Genomic DNA, 19,564 nt, shown 5'->3' on the forward strand with positions numbered 1-19,564 from the left:
AAATTCAGCATATTGCAAGTGTAACGTTTTCCCATTTAATGTATGCCGTGATCTTCCTTCTAGAGCTTGCTTGGCATACTTACGGAATATGTGGTACATGATATATATTTTTTTTATTTACACAAAAAAATGGTTTAGTTTAATAGTCTTGTCACCATGTCTAAGTAATCTAAATTGTCTGTTGCAGCGCTCTTATTATACAGCAGAGGTCGCTAGAGGCTACGCTTGCGCGATTTGAGATCACTCAGAGGCCCAGTGTCAAATGCGGACAACAGCCGTGCTTAAACCTTAATTCAACCATTTGTGTCTGAGTGAGACTCAGACTGATACATTTACTGAGTTATGCGCTTAGATTGCATTTTTTATTTTATTTATGCCGTGACTTTGCGTGTGCAATAAATAACACACTTGAACAAGAAATTCCTGGTCTGAGTTTCAGCATTTTAAAAAATGTAACAATTTAACCTACAAATTACAGAAAAAGCAAATGTGGATTTTACATTTACAATGCAGTTTTGCCGCTGGGAAGAGTTCAAAATTAAGTGTATTACATAAAATGCAAATGTAGATTTTACATTTACACACAATACTGTTTTGTTGGTAAAATACGGACAAGGTTAACTTGAAATATTTATTTTATCTGTTTTAAAGCACTCAAATGTAACACCAAAACCATAAGTGGCTGTGTTCAGAATGAACAAATCACATTCAAACTCATGTTAGATGTTAGGCAGCACACCCTTTCCAGCATTTAAATCACCTCTAAATAAAGTCAAATAAGGTTCAGCCATTCTTGTAGCCTTGACAACTCAACCTAAGGTCCCCAAAGAGTGTCCACTGCATCACAGCAATGTTATTTTTCTTTGTCATTCAGGAGACGAGTGCAAAATAATTTCCAAAGCAATGAAAATACTACAGAACACAGCGACAAAAGTCAAGTCATGCGTCATGACCAAGAAAAGTATATGCCCGTCCAAAATTGAAGACGATAAGAAAACTGTGAGGCCGACAACAACTCCAAAGGAGGTGTAGGTATTTCTGGAAAGTACTTTCTCATGCAGCAATAATCATGTTTCCCTAATTTACAAAGAAAGTGGAAAACACACTTGAAATCTCCCCTAGGCATTTAGTTTTTGGGAAAATGTGTTACGGTCCAATCAATGAAATAAAGGTTGTGCCTTACAAAGTAACAGAAGACGGCTTGGACCAACACTGTGCACTTCATGACTACTGTGATGAAAATAGCACACAGTAAAGCAAGCAGATGGTTTGTAATATAAGTGGATTTAGTGACACCAATGCACAGGGTTGCTTGTGAGTTACTCATTAGGTGAAGGATGCTCCAACAGTCCAAGCTAAACACGCTTTGATCATCATTCCATAGAAGCGTATATTTAGTACCTAATAGTGTCATTACAATAAATTACTATAAAAGCCATATCCTTGTGAAATTGGAACCCGATATTTCTACTCTCGCAATTATAGCCTCCTTCAAGAGGGGACGTATTTATGCACAGCAGTTAGCGATGCATTGATTTAATATGTTTCTAATCAGGACATACAGCTAGAGGGCCCAAAATGTTAATTTTACACGCTGCTTACAAAGTAGCCTTTGATTTTCTGTCAGCGCAGTAATTACAGTGTTTTGCCACTAGATAGAGAGAGCGCTTTGTCTCCTCTAATTATGAGATAATCATTGCTGCAGTGCCAACGTGTCGTCCTCACCTTTACGCTTAATAATGTTTTCATTTTTATTTCTTTCATTTTTGCCCTACTCGCTTTGCCTTTCCACACACAATGTTGTTAAAGCCGTGCAAGCGTGTTTCTTCGTGTTGGAGCACGGCAGCCTTGTGGCTGCAATTGTTGGGGGTATGGGTGTTGTTAATTACTGGAGTAAATGGTTGAATTGGAGCCAGGCTCCACTGTGATTGCAGAGTGGTGTGTCGAGGCAGAAAGAGGCAGAGGGCTGGAGAATTGTTTCTACCATCTGGGGATGGAGGGGAAAAAGAAGGGGAGGCAAAAAAAGGGGGGACAGTGGCACACACAGGGGCTCAATAGGTGGCCTCAGCCTTGGGGTGCGCGGGCCCATATGGAAGGCAACACTTTGCCGTGCTCTTTATTGCACACCTTGCTGTTTTAATCATTGGCAAGCCTGTTCACAGTGCCTAGAGCAGCGGTGGCGGTTGTTTGTCTGACTTCCACTTTCCCTGCTCCATCACACTTCTTATCAAAGCACTGCGAGCAGCGCTACTTTTGCAGCTCTCGGGATGAATTGCTTGTGCCTTGACAAAATTTGCATATGTGTGAGTTAAATGATCTTGGACGTGATATCATTTTGGCCTCTAATTGCCTCTCTGTAATTACGCGGCAAAGCAGAGAGCGCTTTTTCCATTCACAGTTTTGAGTTTTCAAGGAAATTGAATGGGATTAATCAACAAATGATGTGATGGGAATATACAATGGCAATTATTGTTATTGCTCAGATGCTGTCTATGCACTTAATGACATAAACATCTGCAATGAGATCCAATACAAGTGCTGTATCCAAAATTCCGCTTTACTACTGTGATTATTGTTGTAGCGGTCTATAATTGCACTCATCATTCTGAACGGTATTTTCTTGATACAATTCATGAGCGCGACAAATGTGCAAATATCTCTTAGTATGCTCTGTAAAGTATTATTTTCTTATACACATCTAACAGTTTACATTTTTCCTTTTCAATTGTTGTTCAACAGCTCACAAAATAAGATTTTATTACTGTTGTTAAATTCCCTCTAACATCACTTTTTAATGTACTGGCTGGAACAGTGTCAAAGACAGTCTTTATGCAATGGTTCACAGTCAAAAACATTGAATTGATCTAAAAAGTCAGCTGCAGTATGTGGACCACGACACAACTAATCACGCAAAGGACACACACACACACACACACACACCAATATAAGGCTGAGGACAAAGGCTGTGCACATTTTGGCCTTTGCCATCACCGCGATGGCCAACTGTGATCACTTTCTTCATGATTAAATTCAGCAGAGTGCTGCTGATGGCCAAATTGTTCAGCCACTCCCCATTACTGTCTTGGGAGGGTACCTCAGAATGCTTAACACAGCAATTAACAACTTCATTAAGTGCCACAGCCATTGTGGCACTTCTGGAGCCACGCAACAAGGACCATATTGATGGCAGGGAATTGCCAGTTGGCCCTCAATTGATTGCTCAATTGATTGGCTCGGATAGGCATTCGTCAATGACCCAGGGAAAGACGCGCATGTTATTTTTCTTGTCTCAGAGGAAGAAGTCGTCATGCGGCTGCTGTGTCACACAGTGATAATGACCTGCCAAACTGGTTGTGCGGCCTATCCGAATCCCCCTGGGTATGACACACACACACACATGCCTGGTATCAATCATTCACTCTCACCTTGTTCCACACACACATACACACACACAAACAATGCCACTAGTCGAAACACATTGTTACGATTAATGTTTCGTTTGTGGAATAGTGTGTGTGTGGAAAAATGTGTTGGCTTGTAGATTTGACATAGCACATTGAGTCACGATTCTGTTCCAACGACTAATAATGGTAAATTGAAGCTACCAAGAAATCGATTACCAGGTCGTCAGTAGCCTTTGGCTGTGGTTAAAAACAATGCTAATTTTACGACCAATATTATCTAAGAAGAAGCTACAACTCGGAGTCACCACACACTCTTAAAACTGCTGGGTCAAAAACAACCCAATTTGGGTCAAATTGACCCGTTAGTGGGCAGATGCAATTTTTAACCCAGTATTGTTAAGCTTGTAATATATTTGCCATATTTTCAATTCAGGCTTGGGACCAAGAGACCCAAGATCATACTTGTGTTTGCAGTGACGGCGATTTCCACCATTCAGCCACCACCAATGGTGTTTATTAATGTTAAATTTACTTCAACTTCAGTGAACACCAAAATGGCAACCAGCTTCATCTTTTCATCCCACCCAAATCCAGTCTTCAATTCAATCCGTACGAATTTGTCAAACAATTATCCTAACCTCAGTTTAATGTAACTCAACCTACTCACAACATCTGAGTTTAGGAAACAATCCAATATTTTTTAGTGTGTATGAGAAAGACATGAACGTGAACACTGATACACACACACACACACACACACACACACACACACACACACACACGCACGCACGCACGCACGCACGCACGCACGCACGCACACACGCACGCACGCACGCACGCACACACACACACACACACACACACACGCACATGCGCACACACACACACACACACACACACACACACACACACACACACACACACACACACACACACACACACACACCAGAATGTATCTGATAGACACACGTAGTGCTCCCAGGAGAGCAGTTAGGGATGCACTTGCAGCTAGATATAGGAAAGGAGTGAAGTGGTGGTAGGACGTCAAATAAACTGTCATGTCTTATTGTGTCAGTGAAGTAATTCCCTTTTAAAGGCTTGACCCTCGACCCCGGAGGAGCTCCACAATTGCACAGTGCATCAGGAGAGCCAAGAGGTAATAACAAATGACTCAAGCGAAGGGGGCCAGCTGCCACGCCACAATCATTTGGAACCAATTACACCACTTAACCAGGTAGAGGTTATCTCTAAATAATAAATGAAAGTTGAAAAATATTGGGCATGGAACTGGAAATGAATTGACCCATGACACATATCTAAAGTATCTTAATGCAGTTGCAAGATGAGCTTTCATAATTACGTATTATTTATTTTGTAGTTCTATATGCTACCATTAAGCGGTAGTGTCTCATGGACTACCTGAAATACAGTATAGTAGTCAAGACTAGGTCACATCTAAAATGTTGCAGACCAACATCAACCAAATGTGTGTGTATGTGTGTGTGTGTGTCACAGTGTTTGACAGTTTCTGTTTTGTGTGTGTGACTGCTGTGGTTTGGAGGTGTTCAACTTATGACCTGTAATTACATTGCAGCAACTTTCCTCTCATGTCTCAGCAGTGCAGGCTGCTCTCATTCACTTAAATGACCTCACCTCAGTACCTCTGCGGCTCTCACATTCTTAACAAAATAATAATGACTGCCCGGGGAATGTACTAATTCTGAATTTACGCCATGTGCACTACCCATGAAATGTGGAACAATTAGTGTTTTCTTTCTGGATTTTTATTTTACAATTGACCAAATGTGACACTTTTCCACTCATTCCAAGACACTTCAACAAGGGTAGCTTAAGGGAACAACGCTGCAAGGTCACTACTGTCCAACGCACGCACACACGCACGCACACGCACACGCACACAAAAATGCTCTGCATCTATTTGAATTCAAACATGAGATGGAGAAGATCTGTTCTAGAAAATTTGAAGGTTGGGTCCAGGTTGAAACGGGTGCCCTTGTGTGGTTCTGTCACATTGTGTAACAGAGCCACAGCTGCACGACGGCAGATTTTAATGAAAAAGCGGGGGCTGCCACGTCCAGGTAGACCCCTGGAGGTTGTCTTTGCAGTGCTTTGTTATATCCCACAATGAACCAGACACACACACACACACACACACACACACACACACACACACACACACACACACACACACACACACACACACACACACACACACACACACACACAAACGCACATACAGACACGCACACACGCTGAATCAGACAAATATTTCTGTTATTATTTATCACACATTCATAAAGCTCTATCATGAATGTGAATGTGTAGAGCACAAATACAATACAGTTTGGCATGTCCTTGAAGAGTTTGTTGCAAAGTAAAACATCTGAAAACTTCCCTCATGTGACATTTTAGTTAAATCACCCGTCCAGCAGGTTTCAACGTACATAAATATAGTATTTTGGGCGAAAATAACAATAGTGTAAAATGGGTGTATATATTTTACATATTTTCTAATTAATCACTTTTTTCATGTTTAGGCTGGTGAGAATTTTGCCACAAAACAAAATCATGAATATGAATTATAAACCTCTTATGTCGGCAAGCATTTCAGCATGCTTATAGAAATTTGATCAGCGAACAGTAATGATCATGTGTTCACACTTTCTAATTATATATTTTAAAAGCGAAAATCCAACCAATGACATGACTAAGGAGTTACTGTTTTTGATATCATTTACCATCACTTAAACTTTATTACCAGGCCAAATTGAAAAAGGTACATTGACCAAAGGTCAAAAGCATCACTTACTGCAGGAGAAGGACCAGCAAGCCACCTCCACCACTGTGACCCGTTCCTTATTCCCTATCAATTATTGACATGCGGTTGTCTGCTGTAAAGGCAGCCAGACTTTCCGTTGATGTGTTCAATGAATATTTCAGCTAACAAACCGGTCACCTGACACTGTGTACTGAAATAGAAGCTGCACCCATGATGTGCATTTACTGCACATTCACTGTCAACTCACACTATTGCAGCTCAATTCTGTCATGTCATGACATTAAACATTGAAATGTTCGTTTTCTGTTCAGACAGTTAGCAGAAGAGGAATTTAATGTAGCGTATTTTCCGCACTATAAGGTGCACCTAAAAACCTCCAATTTTCTCAATAGCCGACAGTGCGCCTTATAATCAGGTGCGCCTTATATATGGACCAATATTGAGCCACTACAGCAGGTGTGTCCAAAGACCGGCCCGTGGGCCAAATGTATATATCTTATATATGGACAAAGTTTTAAAATGGGCCATTCATTGAAGGTGCGCCTTATAATCCGGTGCACCTTATATATGGACAAAGTTTTCAAAAATGTTTTCCACTCATCCTTTTGAGCACTTGATTTAAGGAAAAAAAGTCCAGACACGGACAAGTATAAAATAGTAGTAGAATTTTATATCAACCAATAATCTTTATTCTGATTTATGCCTTAGCGTTTAACAGTTTAATTATTCAAATATCACAAAAATAATAATTGACAATTTGATGCTGCTACCTTAATCCGTATCGATTTCGGGGAATATTTACTCGTGTCGGATCGATACCAAAATAGTCAATATCGCCCACCACTAGTCAAGACTCAATCTGATACTTTTCATACCTTTCACCAATTTGTTCCAGTCATCGTATCATGTGGCGAAAACTACACATTCAGCATTCAGTAAAGTCACTTTAGTGGCAAAAAAAAAAAAATAGAGCCAGTGGAGCTGTGGTGTTGTTATTTATGTTAGACACAGTTGGAAAGCAGCCTCTATGGAGAGGACACAGCTCATAAATCTTGCTATGGCCCCTATGAGCAGGTCAGAAAGGCACCAATATTTCCTCTTTATTAGAAACAACAGAGAGAACACGTAGCCGTAAAAGGGGGGGGGGCGAAGAGGTGAATCTCAAACAAGAGTAAGAGCAGCTAAAGCATACTTCTACACAATCATTCTTTAAACATCAGCTCCATTTATTGGGGCTTTCCCACTCTGATACACTTTCGCTTATGCTGCTTTTGACCTGAAGGTCATTAACATGTTTTCGCTGTTATGTGATAATATACCGTCATTCTTTCCCCCTATATTATCTTTCAATTGACTAATGTGCTCTATATTTAGACTTTTTATTTAGTAGCTGCCTCTGAATATATTTTGTGACTTGGATTATTTTAAGTGAAATAGAGAAGGACCTGAAAATGGCCTTTGCGCATTGCCTTCAAATCATTAAAACCAGCCCTGTTCATCACATGTCAACTTTGAGATGAACTTTACAGGAAGGTGTAACAAATGATGTCAGCCACGGTGGCGATTCATGGCTGACGGCGTGCCATAACCCTCTATATACCCTGACCTCAATTTGGAGTGTTCGTGTTGAAGGCCCATCTGAGGGAGATGGTATCGATCTGAGTGGCTGCTCAAACAACGTCAATAAACAACAGGCTTCGGGCTTCAAGGCTGAGGAGACGCATCTCCATTTTAGGAGGGTACGCATCTGGATCACAGAGTTTGGACAAGAGAGTTAGCGCTGTTGAATTCACAGCAGTTCCTCTGAGTCACTGACAACTTCCTCACTGTTACTGCCAACGAGGTAAGTAACCGCAAGCACGCACGTGCATGTTGACTTTGAATAATTAATATTTATGTTGAGGGACACACCCGATTGATGTAGCTGTCAATAACTGGAAGAGCAATCAGTGCTTAAAAGCAGAAGATGAATAGTGTTTGGAGATCTCCTAGATCAGCATTGCAGTGAAAGAAGACAGAGCTCAAGTTGGCTCTTCAATCGATGAACAAAACAATCTAACAAATACACATGATTAATGAAATAATGATCACATCAACAAGAAAAGGAAGCGCAGGCAATTAAAAACAAGGCGTAGTACACAATACTGCACGTTTCCTTCTGGTCTCCACTTAATCCTGGTTAAATAAAGTCCGCCTCATATATTTAGAGTCAAACTGGGCTCTGTTTGTGCTAAGCAGCTTGTCAATACGAAGAAAAGAGGTAACAGCCAAGAGAGGAGGTCCGATAAAATGACTTTTAATTACCAGACAGTGAATGCTGGCCTTCCTCTTCCACTTTCTCATCCAAGCAAAGTCAGGAGTTTGATTTCTGATAATGTAGATTGCTGACTGAGCGTCATCCTGCTTGCCCCTAAAAGCAGAAGGTCCTAACGTCAAGCCCTGGGAGAACGTGTTTGACAAATGGGCCAAATAGATCCTCTGCTCTTCATCTGAGGCCACTGCTTGTGGAGGCACTAATCAACGCACTTGAGAGTCTCCCATCTTTTACTCATGCTGCAATTAGACATGCAACCATTTTGGCATGCTCAATGGATCTTCATCGTGAAAGTTGGCCCAGGAAGCACAATACTGTACTAATGCACTAATGGCCAAGTCATAAACAGTGATGCTCCGTGCAAGAAAGGTGACAAGCCGTGCGCAAGGGCACTTTGGCAGAGCTGTGGAAGCAACCCGACGCCTCCACAGCAACCAATCCCAACAGCCATGCTTGGGTCATATTACTTCTACGCCAGGTGTTGAACCTGACACCTGGTCCCAAGTCCAGTATCTTCTCAAACTGGGGTCTCCGGACTCCCGGTGACCCACGGGGCGTAACTTGTGGTCCGCCAAATGATGGTCGATAAATTATTGTGTTGAATCAAATTAGAAAGTCCTTACAAATATTCACACTGATGACGTGACTGTAATGCAACATTATGATGTGAAGTTGGAAAGTTAGACTTTTTCGACTTCAGACTAGTAAAAGTGCACTAGAACGCCCCTGAGTTGCAAAGTTGAAAAGAAAAAAGAACCACATGTTCGCCAATGGACTTCGGTATCACAGCACTCGACAATGGCTATACAGACTGTGAATGGCAAAATACCATTTACAAGATTAAAAACATATATATACTAGCTCTATTTATTTATTTATTTATTTATTTATTTATTTATTTATTTATTTATTTATTTATTTATTTATTTATTTGTTTGTTTATTACATTTATTTATTTATTCAAAAATAATTTCACATAACTCAATGTGATTTACTGACTGCATGAAGTTATCTGGTGAAATGAATGACATACTTTGAAGATATTCATTTATTTATATAAGTCAAAGTCAAAGTCAAAGTCAGCTTTATTGTCAATTTCTCCACATGCCAAAGACACACAAAGAAACCGAAATTTCGTTCCCCCCTATCCCACGGTGACAAGACATGGCTCACAACAGACAAACAAGTAACAAGTATAACAAAAGCGTGCTGAATAAATAATGAATAAATAACACAACAATAAATAAATAAAGTCAAGGGGAATTATGATGAAGGTTTCGCTGGAGGCCAAAATTAGTTGTGCTGACCCAAAACAAAATAAAATTGATCAGAATCAGCTATTGTTTACATTCGCCCTGAAAGCTTTGAGGCACTCTTTCCACTATGCTGCATATGATCACAGCAAGTATAATAGTTCAATTGCATTAATTGAATCCCCCTCTCGTGCCTCAAAATATTTTTTTACAATAACGTGCAATGTTAACATTTGACGATGAATCATAATGAGTCAGCTAACTGAGACTGCAGTGATTTGTCTGATCTGATTCAAAGAGTAATTGAATATTTGAAGAACCTGCTTCAGACCAAAAGCACATTTGTCTACTTTCTCTTTTAATTTGAAACGAACTGAACGGATGTCAATTCTGTGCTATTACTGGGACACTTGTGATTTCCTTTCAAACACATTCATAGCCAAGCATCCACAATATAACACGCTAAAACTTTAGCAGAACGGTTTTTGGAGTTCTTTTGGCTCGTGAAACAATTATGACATGATTCTGACTCTCACACAGTTACTGTTACCGTCCTTTAAGTGTGTGCATGACTTAATACAAGCATATGGACTGAAAGGGATGCTAACGTGTGTTAGCATACGTCAACAGGAAATTAGCTCGTTAGCTTGGATAAATGTTGTTATGAAGCTTATTTTCTCGTCCTTCTATTAACAATCTGCTTTAGTAGCATCTTCATAATGGACACCGAGGCAATTGTAATCCGAATAAAAACTCCGTTAGGGGACATGGATTCTTCTGTCGACTGTCCATCACTGCTAAACTTCAGTGACTTGCTGGTAAGTCCAGCGATGCTTTTGCTGCTATAAGTAGCTGTGAAATCAGTGTTAGTTATTTGATTTGTTTCATTAAAGTTCAATCGTATATTCTGTTATAGGTCGCTATCAGGGATGTTATGCCCGAAGCCACCGTCACTGCATTTGAATGTAAGTGTACAGTATTTGAAACTTTTCCAGTGTTTGAATACTGTTGTTTTTAATATTAAGAGCAGAGAGCTTTCTCCTGCGTTGCCCTCAATACAAATTCCTTTTTCATTATGCTCGGATCACTTCCTGTTGAATTACATTCTTTAATAACATAATTGATTTAATAACACATTCATCTTGTTGATGTGTACATCTGGTTGCATTAGTTTTATTTTCAAAAGTTTAAACTAACTGTGTATTTATCATTTAGATGAAGATGAAGTTGGTGACAGAATCACTGTGAGAAGTGATGAAGAGCTCAAAGCCATGTTGTCATATGTAAGTACGGCAATGATTAAATTTCCGTTTGTTTCTCATTGTGGCATAAAATAATGAGGTATTGGTTGTATTTTCAGATTTTTTTTAATTATGGGAAAACATAAGGGTGCCTATTGGATTGTAATGCAGTTTCTTATAACTGGGTACTAGAAATAGAATTACATTCTCACAGATTGTTCGCACAGAAAATAAGAAGTTACTAAATGCGTGGCGCTGTCACATGACTGGTTACGACACAGTACAGTGTATTAATGTCCCATATCAAAGTAAAGCAAAATATGCATTGTTGCTGTCTTGAAAATTGTGCAAAAGATGAGATGAGTTCAGCAGAATTACCAGCATGTCAAAGTGACCCAATTGTGGAGCGCTGGGGCATTATCTTGTTTTATTCTTGTAGACCTCGTGCTAACATCTGGCAACTTGCTAGAAAAAGATAGGAAGGTTTGTCAACTGGTTGTTAGCTGCCACTTGACATCATTGTTCACCGATAACCTCTTGATGTAATTTTTGTCTGCACAACCGATTGTACCTCTCTGAAGAGGCTGTGAGCACGTTAGGCATTGATACTGGCTTCATTGCGTGATTTCATCTAGGGCTGATCAATACATTATATTGATACATTTGCATTCCTTTCAAAAGCAGCTTATGTTTTACAAAGTGTGTCCTCGCTGAGTGCAAATAGAGAAGACAAAAGCACAGTCACTGTCATTAAGTTAGCAACTTTTACCACTATGTTTCAAAATCACGACAAGCAGTTTTACGTTCCGCTATGAAGCAGACATGAGTGGAATTATTTTCTCATTGTTTTCAGTATGAAAACAACACAGTGAAAGGCAATCACACGCATGGGCTGGCTAGACTAAGTGTTGTTGTTTTTTTATCACAGACACACGCAAGCCGCTGCATCATGGCAAATTTTAAAAAAAGAGATTTTAGAGCCATTGTGCATATGTCGGCTTAGAGAGAGGTGTGTCATGTCATGGAAAAACAGTCTATTTTACTTATGTTTGTGTTTACTCGAATATCAGTGTCCAACATTTCTTTGGTCGTGTACAGTGTCTTATCAATTTTTTTTATGCGATGATCCGACAACACAGGCACATGCGCACACACTGGTTAGTGTTCATGAGGCGGACAGCACGTGTAATGATGTGTGATGGGTCTCTCTACAAAGAGGACATACTGACAGATAAATGGCTGTCGATTTTTGATTATTTATTATTCAGTACTTAAAGATTCGCCTCATTAAGAAGCACACACGAAACCCCCACCCCCTCGGGCTGCTCCAAATCTGCGTTCATCTGTAGATGTCTTTTACCCCCCCATCAACTCAGATTTCCGCAGGACCCAACTTGTTTCAGGAAGATGGGACGAGTAATGTACGGTGAGGGTAAGGAACAAGTCATGAAGCAAAGCACACTGCGGAAACATGTATAACGGCGACAACTGCAGTTGATCAGACTTACTGGTGTTCCTTGACAATACTGCTGACAAAAGTTACTAGATCAGAAGATCTAATTCCAAAGTGTGTAATGCTATACTCACCATTAAAAATCTCTATCCCAGCATTGCTTTGTCCACAACATTCAAGTCATTTGCAGAATAAATATTTCGCAAACAAATACAGCAGCTCCGTAATGGTTTCCTTGTCCCATCGGGACAAGCATGTTTGTGAAAAGCTGCTGACCACCTGGAAAGTCGAATGTACACTACATGAATTCCCATCATGTCTTTTTCGAGTGAGTCCTGGAGATTTGCCATAGTCGCTTGCTATTTGTTTTGGGATTTATTAATTTCATTTGATTTCATTGTGGGCAGCTGATTTTATGCCTCGACATAAAGTTCAATGTATCAGTTTGTATGCATCGCTAATCTTTATCTCACCGTATTATTTTTGTCTCTACTTAATAATTCCCTTCCTCTCATTGCTGAATAAAATGAATGCTCAAATTCAGCAGTTAATTAACATGAGTCTGCAGAGGACATTTACTGTGAAAAGTCTGGCCATCAGTGAAAACACTGATTGCTACATGCTCCTGTGAGACCCACTAGTCTTGCAGGCATCCCTAATCATTATTGGACACCTTGAAAGACAGATGCCCCTGTTCAAAGTTAAAGACTGGCCTCTGTCAGGTGCTAAAAAAACATGTGACCTCATCTGTTCCTCAATCAGCTCCCCCTGGAGGTAATGGCTCTAATTCCACCATTCCTGCTCCCATCGCCCCTCAGCCTGCTAATGATGATGAGACCCTCTCCCTGCTCTTGTCCCTTTAGGCTGAGCGATTGTATTTGGGATTGGACACAGTTTAGTTATTGGCCAACAATGGAGAATGTCTTTTAATAACACACCTTCCACAGATTTGGCGGTAATTGCCAGCTTAATCAATAAGCTAGCTGAGCGGAAAATTAAAGGTACGCGAAGAGCGCCCTCACAACACGTGCGACATGTTTTTGGTATTAGGCCCATTGTTCAGAAGTGGACGAGTGAGAATGCCGGAGGGCAAGAGCGGAGAGCTAGAAGCGAGGAGGGATGTGACAGTGATAAATAGGCCGTTTAATAACAGCTGTGCCACTTGAGTAGCCATTCTGATCCATTTCTATCCAAGCCGTCCTCCATCCCTCCCCCGCAATGAGAAAAGGCATTTACATATCTGCGTAATGACTTGAGGCTTCATGCCGGAGTGTAAATGAAAAGATACAATTAACACCTGTACGTAAAAGCTACACCGATTTGTACGTTTTTGCAACCGTAGCGGCGGCAAGGTCATCGTGTTAATTGTTGTTGATTTGAAGGCTCCTCCAAAAAAGGAGGAAGATGCACACACATGCAGACAAACTCACAAAAACATACACCCGCGCTTTAACAGATGGTTTGGTTAACTGAAACATCAATTATTGCAATGGCTTGGCAAGTGTCTGAGAGGCTCCCGTGTGTGTCTACACGTGTTAGTCCTGTAGGATATGAGTGTTTGGTGAGCTGTTGACCTGGAGGAGAAAAGGGTAATACTACACTCCTTCACAACAAGCCCACGGGGCATTAGTCCTCATCGACAACAGATTTCAACACAGCGTGCGCACATTTTGGAAACTCATTGGCTGGCGATTGAGCATTTTTGCATTATTTGAATCCACTGAAGCGAATGTCACCCGTTTTTTTAATGTTTATGTCATTTTAGCACACTTTGAGATAGTCTTCTTGGTGAAAGATAAAGCTTGTAACAGTGAGTTTTATTTTCACCTTTAGTACTGCAGTACAATGAATGAACAACGCATGAATGGACAGCTTCCAGAGCCTCTTCAGATATTTCCACGAGGTATGAAGTAATTGCTATTCATCATGAATTTGAATTTGAAAAAGATATTTATGATTGATGAGTTCGCTATGGGACACCTTCTCAGCTCTGGCTGCGTTTTGTACTATGCAAAACAACGATGAAAGTGGCTGGAGGTAACAATGTAGCCTCTCAACCCGGGGTGGCCCATTAATTGCGAAAAGGAGCTACATGAGAAATTTGAAGGCCAAACCAAAATGCTAACCTCAACTTTGTCTATACTTTGTAATGTAGAAAAAGTCTAGTCTTGTTATGATAAATAGCTACATTTATAGATTGTTAGAATTGAGAAATAGTCATTCCAAACAAAATTCTAAACGGTTATTGAAATTACATCTTTAAAAATGAAAAATAATTGTTAAATTACCGTATTTTCCGCACTATAAGGCGCACCGGATTACAAGGTGCACCTTCAATGAATGGCCCATTTTAAAACTTTGTCCATATATAAGGTGCACCGAATTATAAGGCGCACCTTCAATGAATGGCGCATTTTAAAACTTTCTCCATATATAAGTCCATATATTTGGACACGCCTGCCGTAGTGGCTCAATATTGGTCCATATATACGGCGCACCGGATTATAAGGCGCACTGTCGGCTTTTGAGAAAATTGGAGGTTTTTAGGTGCGCCTTATAGTGCGGAAAATACGGTATTTGCACCAACTGATGCTAGCTGATCCGAGTCAGAACTCCCAAAGACATAGCTAAGCGGAAAAGTATACTGTGCCTCTCCATATTTTTCATCATGTTTTCAGTATGAATGCTTTTCCAATCTATCTGCATGTTTGCTCATACATATATCCACGCAAGCAAGCCCCAAGGGCTTAGTGCCAAAGAATTGTATTGTGTCCTTCAGTGCTTTGATATTCATTTTTTCTCTCACTTCTCTCTTGTACATTTCAATGCCCGGAACTGTTTCCCTTCCTCCAAGCCACCGGGGCGTCTCAAGAGGCCAGCAACCCTCTCACTTTCTTGTCTTTAGCTAATTTCAAGTCCCTCATTTCATTTCTATTTTTTTCTTGATAAAACTGAAGTGATGCATTTGTAAATGGCCCAGTGATGTGTTCTTCAATCTAGTCAATTACTGTTTCAGCCGGCAAGACTCCGGGGATCCGGAACATACATGGCCTGAAGGTACCTATCTCAATAATTGTTTCAGCTGCCTTACACAGAATGAGGAGGAGGTATTGAAGTGAATGGATTGCTAACACCGTGTTCCACTTATTGAAATGTCAATTGCAGTCAAGCCTTTCCTTCTGTCTCACTCATGTCTACGTTTTTTTTTTTTTTTTTGTATGGAGTGGGCTGTTGTAGGACTTTTCTGTCAGTGCACTCCACTGCCCCTTAAAAATCATGTTGGGCACATGTTGCTATTGAATGGAAATGCAACTGGTTGATTGATAGCATGTCCTCAATCAAAATGATCAATATTATAGACATCTTCATTTGAAAAATAAATCCTCCTTCCCCCATCCTTGAATGCATGGGCTATTGCAGCAACGCTCTGACTCCGGCTAGTGCACTACGACGGTCAAGGGTCCGTTATGACAAGATGATGTTTTCCCCCAAACCTTTGGAAAACGTTCACCTCTTTTGTCTCATGTTAATATAAAAGTAATTGACTGAGTAGAGTCGTGTGTGCTGTTTAAATGAGATCTTCCTGGGCACTAATTAAAGAGAAAATTCCTTCGCTTTAGTGGACCCAATACACCCGCCTTTTAACCTCAATTAAAAGAGTCATTTTCAGTATTCCCCGAGTAGTCTCTTGTCTTTTCTTTCATGTCTTTGGAGTAAACATGGATACACATGAAAAGATTTGAGGGACAATGTCCCTAGTGAAGCATGACATTTTGAATGTCCTAACTTTCTTATCTTTCTTCAGTCTTATTGATGTGATATGTACTGTATGTCCTTGAATGTACCATCATTTGAGAACTGCTTTGGGTAAAAGTGGATCCTCCTTCTTTTAGCTCAAAATAATGTAAACAGTAAAGAGAGACAGTTTTTCATAGACCCATCCCTCAATTATCTATATTCTCCTGTTCAAAATATTATGCACCACAGGATATTGTGTTTTTGAGGGACGTTGTAATTTTGGAGGGGTGTTGTGAAAGTAATCCTTACGAAATGTCCATAGCGGCTGAGATACAATTCATTTTAGCCTATGGATAATTTTAGTTTCCTGATTATTGTGAAAAACAATATCATGATCAGTATCTTCTCATAAATGAATATCATAAATTGTTAATCATTTTATTGTTTTGGATGTGTTCGAAATAAAGATATCAATCAATCAATCAATCAATCAATCAATCAATCAATCAATCAATCAATCAATCAATCAATCAATCATAACAACTAAAGTTGATTTGAGGAAATGTTTTGTTTCAGAGGTGTGTATCAAACTGGTAGCTCCTCACATAAATCAGTAATTAAATCGCCAAGTACCTCTCAGTTTCAAACATGTACGTAGGTGACCTCTAATTCAGACAGTGATTTCCAAACGTTTAAAACAGTGGAAATGCCTGCATAAAACCCCACGAATAAAAATACTTATAAGACATGAGACCTATTTTCAAGATGGAAATAATAATTGAAGTGATGTGTAAAATATATACATATATATACATATACACGTATATTTCACTTTACTACCATTGCGCTTAACTGTCTTTTGCCACTTAATTCTGTGAGTTCCAGCGAAAATATGGATTCACTTTAACTCTAAACTTGGCCAGGTTATGCACAAGTTTTGTATTAACTGTTTGTCGCTCCATTTTCTTCTGTTGCTTTGCAAATTAGGTTAATACTAGACCTAATCCAGCCAATGACTGCACGCATGGTGTCATTGTCACCGACTCGATGGCCAACAACAGGTAAGCTCAGGGAAAGGTTCATTTGAAAGATGGAATAAAGAGGAAAATTGCAGAGCATGTGTTAATACAACTGTTTTGAATGTGATTCAGTTTAAAGAAATCATCTGCTGAGCTGAAGAGAATCTTGACAACCGGACAGGTCAGTGTGTTTTGATTTAAGTGAATGCTTTGCTTTTTGTGTCCCAGAGAGACCTTCAAGGCTTTTGCTTACCATGTATGTAACATGTTCTGTACATTGGAAACTTAGTTTGCGATTACCCAGTTCACAAACAAAGTTACAACAATGGGTTCGTTTATTTTGTTTTAAGTTCCTCTGCATATGTGGACAAATGACGATGGGTTTAGAAGTAAACTGATAAGACCATAGTCTCCATTTTGTTGACATAATGGAAGAACATAATTAACAATAGTATTACAACAGTGAACAATTTTTTTTTTTTTTGTTGCCTCTTCCATTTCATTTTGGCGTCGGTACCTACTGTATTAAGATATATCTTGTTCTTGTTACTTTTCAGATAAATGCCCAAGATATCCAATACCAAGAGCAGCTTGGACAAGGAAATGGAGGCACAGTTTACAAGTAAGTGTTTCTTGGCTAACGCAACATGGCACTGAAGTCACAATGTTGGGAATTTACTCTGAAAAGATACATGCTGATGCTCTGACATGATACGATTGGGGATGGTGGTAGGGGATTTTCTTGTCTAGTTTGGACCTTTCACTCTGCAGCTGACTTCTTTGACCATGCTTGGTTGCCCCGTTTTTTTTGTTTTTGTTTTTTATCTTCAATCAAGCTATTATATGACTATTTTGTCAGTTATTTATTTTGTTGCGGAGTTAACCAATATGCACTCGATTGAGGCAATGAGATTGACTTAATTGGCCTTTATTTAACAACCATGATCTGCAGCTCTGTCCTCAATGGTGAGACGGATGTATTTTTTAGCAGCTAAAGTTATGACAGTAATGTTGCTTCTCTCTTTCCTGCACTCCTCCCTTATTTCCTCCCTCTATCAATCCACCTACATTGAGCGGTTTTATTGAGATTGAAGTATTGATTACTGCTCCAACTAACCTTGACTCAGCCGAGTGTTCTCTCACATCCACAGCAAACCCAGTAAATTTCCAATCGAGCAAGGCCACAATGCTGTCTATTTATTTTCTCTTGTCTCAGTCCAAACAAATTTGACTCTTTTATCGCTTTGAGATTGTTTCATTAAAGTCCAATCTCTCATAGTTGTAGGACAAACTGAATGTTGATGTTTAGTGGTACAAATGGTTACAGTACACTTGCGAAGGCCAATATTGCAAATCCAACAACTTCTCAGTCAATTTAGCTCAGCAGAAAATCCATATGATTTGGTGCTGAAAATTTTATGGTTGAGAGAAGAGGGGAGAAAATAATACATATCTCACTTGTTTTGCTGTTGTGCATTGTTTTGTTATAAAAGTACTTAATAGTAGAAGCAAGGCATTTTCATACTGTAAGCACTTCGTATACAAAACCAACATCAATAAAGTTGAGGTTGAAATGCTATTGCGTGGAAATTGATACGTTATACCAGGTATAGTCAAACGGTGGTCCGCGACCCTCTTGTGGTCTGTGGCATTATTGCAGATGGGCCGCAAAATTGGAAATGGAAAATAATTGCAACATATTTAACAACCAAATGTATTTATTATTTAGACTTGAATGATTTTCCAGCTAATTTACCCACTCAAATGACCGTATTTAAGTCTCTCCAGAGTACAAGTCGCACTTGAGTATAAGTTGCGTTTTTGGGGGAAATTTATTTGATAAAACCCAACACCAAGAACAGACATGTCATCTTGAAAGGCAATTTAAAATAAAAATAGAATGTAGGCAACAACAGGCTGAATAATTGTACGGTATGCTAACGTTACATGACACAAACAACAAACTGAGAACGTGCCTGGTATGTTAACATAACATAGTAAGAGTTATTCAGATAACTATAGCATAAATAACATGATAACAAGTTCATCAAACCATCCGTATCACTCCAATTCACTAAATCCAATGAAATCTTCATCTTCTGTGTCACTTTTAAGAAGCTCCGCTAACGCCGGAAGTAGAAGATGCAGCACTCTTGTACGTCGCTTACGTCAGACTTATCGTCAGTTGCAGTTCCAATTATTCCACCGGCATAGAGCGCCCTCTAGCGGTTTAGTGTGAAAATAACATGTGAAATGATCTACTGTGTTAATAATTTCACACAAGTCGCTCCTGAGTATAATTCGCACCCCTGGCCAAACTATGAAAAAAAACTGCGCCTAAT

At 39.6% G+C, this 19,564-nt stretch overlaps 1 protein-coding gene across 2 annotated transcripts in view; it reads left to right on the forward strand.

Moving 5' to 3' along the window:
• Positions 1-10,155: 10,155 nt before the first annotated feature.
• The window catches only part of map2k5 (mitogen-activated protein kinase kinase 5), a 46,419-nt gene continuing 37,010 nt past the window's right edge, over positions 10,156-19,564 (forward strand). For both annotated transcript variants that reach the window (XM_049717734.2, XM_049717735.2), the window contains exons 1-8: positions 10,156-10,589; positions 10,688-10,736; positions 10,987-11,054; positions 14,299-14,368; positions 15,482-15,522; positions 17,191-17,264; positions 17,355-17,403; positions 17,780-17,844. In XM_049717734.2, the coding sequence (XP_049573691.1) occupies positions 10,491-10,589; positions 10,688-10,736; positions 10,987-11,054; positions 14,299-14,368; positions 15,482-15,522; positions 17,191-17,264; positions 17,355-17,403; positions 17,780-17,844 (515 nt within the window). In that variant the 5' untranslated portion in view covers positions 10,156-10,490. The remainder of the gene's footprint in view (positions 10,590-10,687; positions 10,737-10,986; positions 11,055-14,298; positions 14,369-15,481; positions 15,523-17,190; positions 17,265-17,354; positions 17,404-17,779; positions 17,845-19,564) is intronic.

Source organism: Syngnathus scovelli, chromosome 4 (assembly GCF_024217435.2).
Source record: "Syngnathus scovelli strain Florida chromosome 4, RoL_Ssco_1.2, whole genome shotgun sequence".
Taxonomy (NCBI): domain Eukaryota; kingdom Metazoa; phylum Chordata; class Actinopteri; order Syngnathiformes; family Syngnathidae; genus Syngnathus; species Syngnathus scovelli.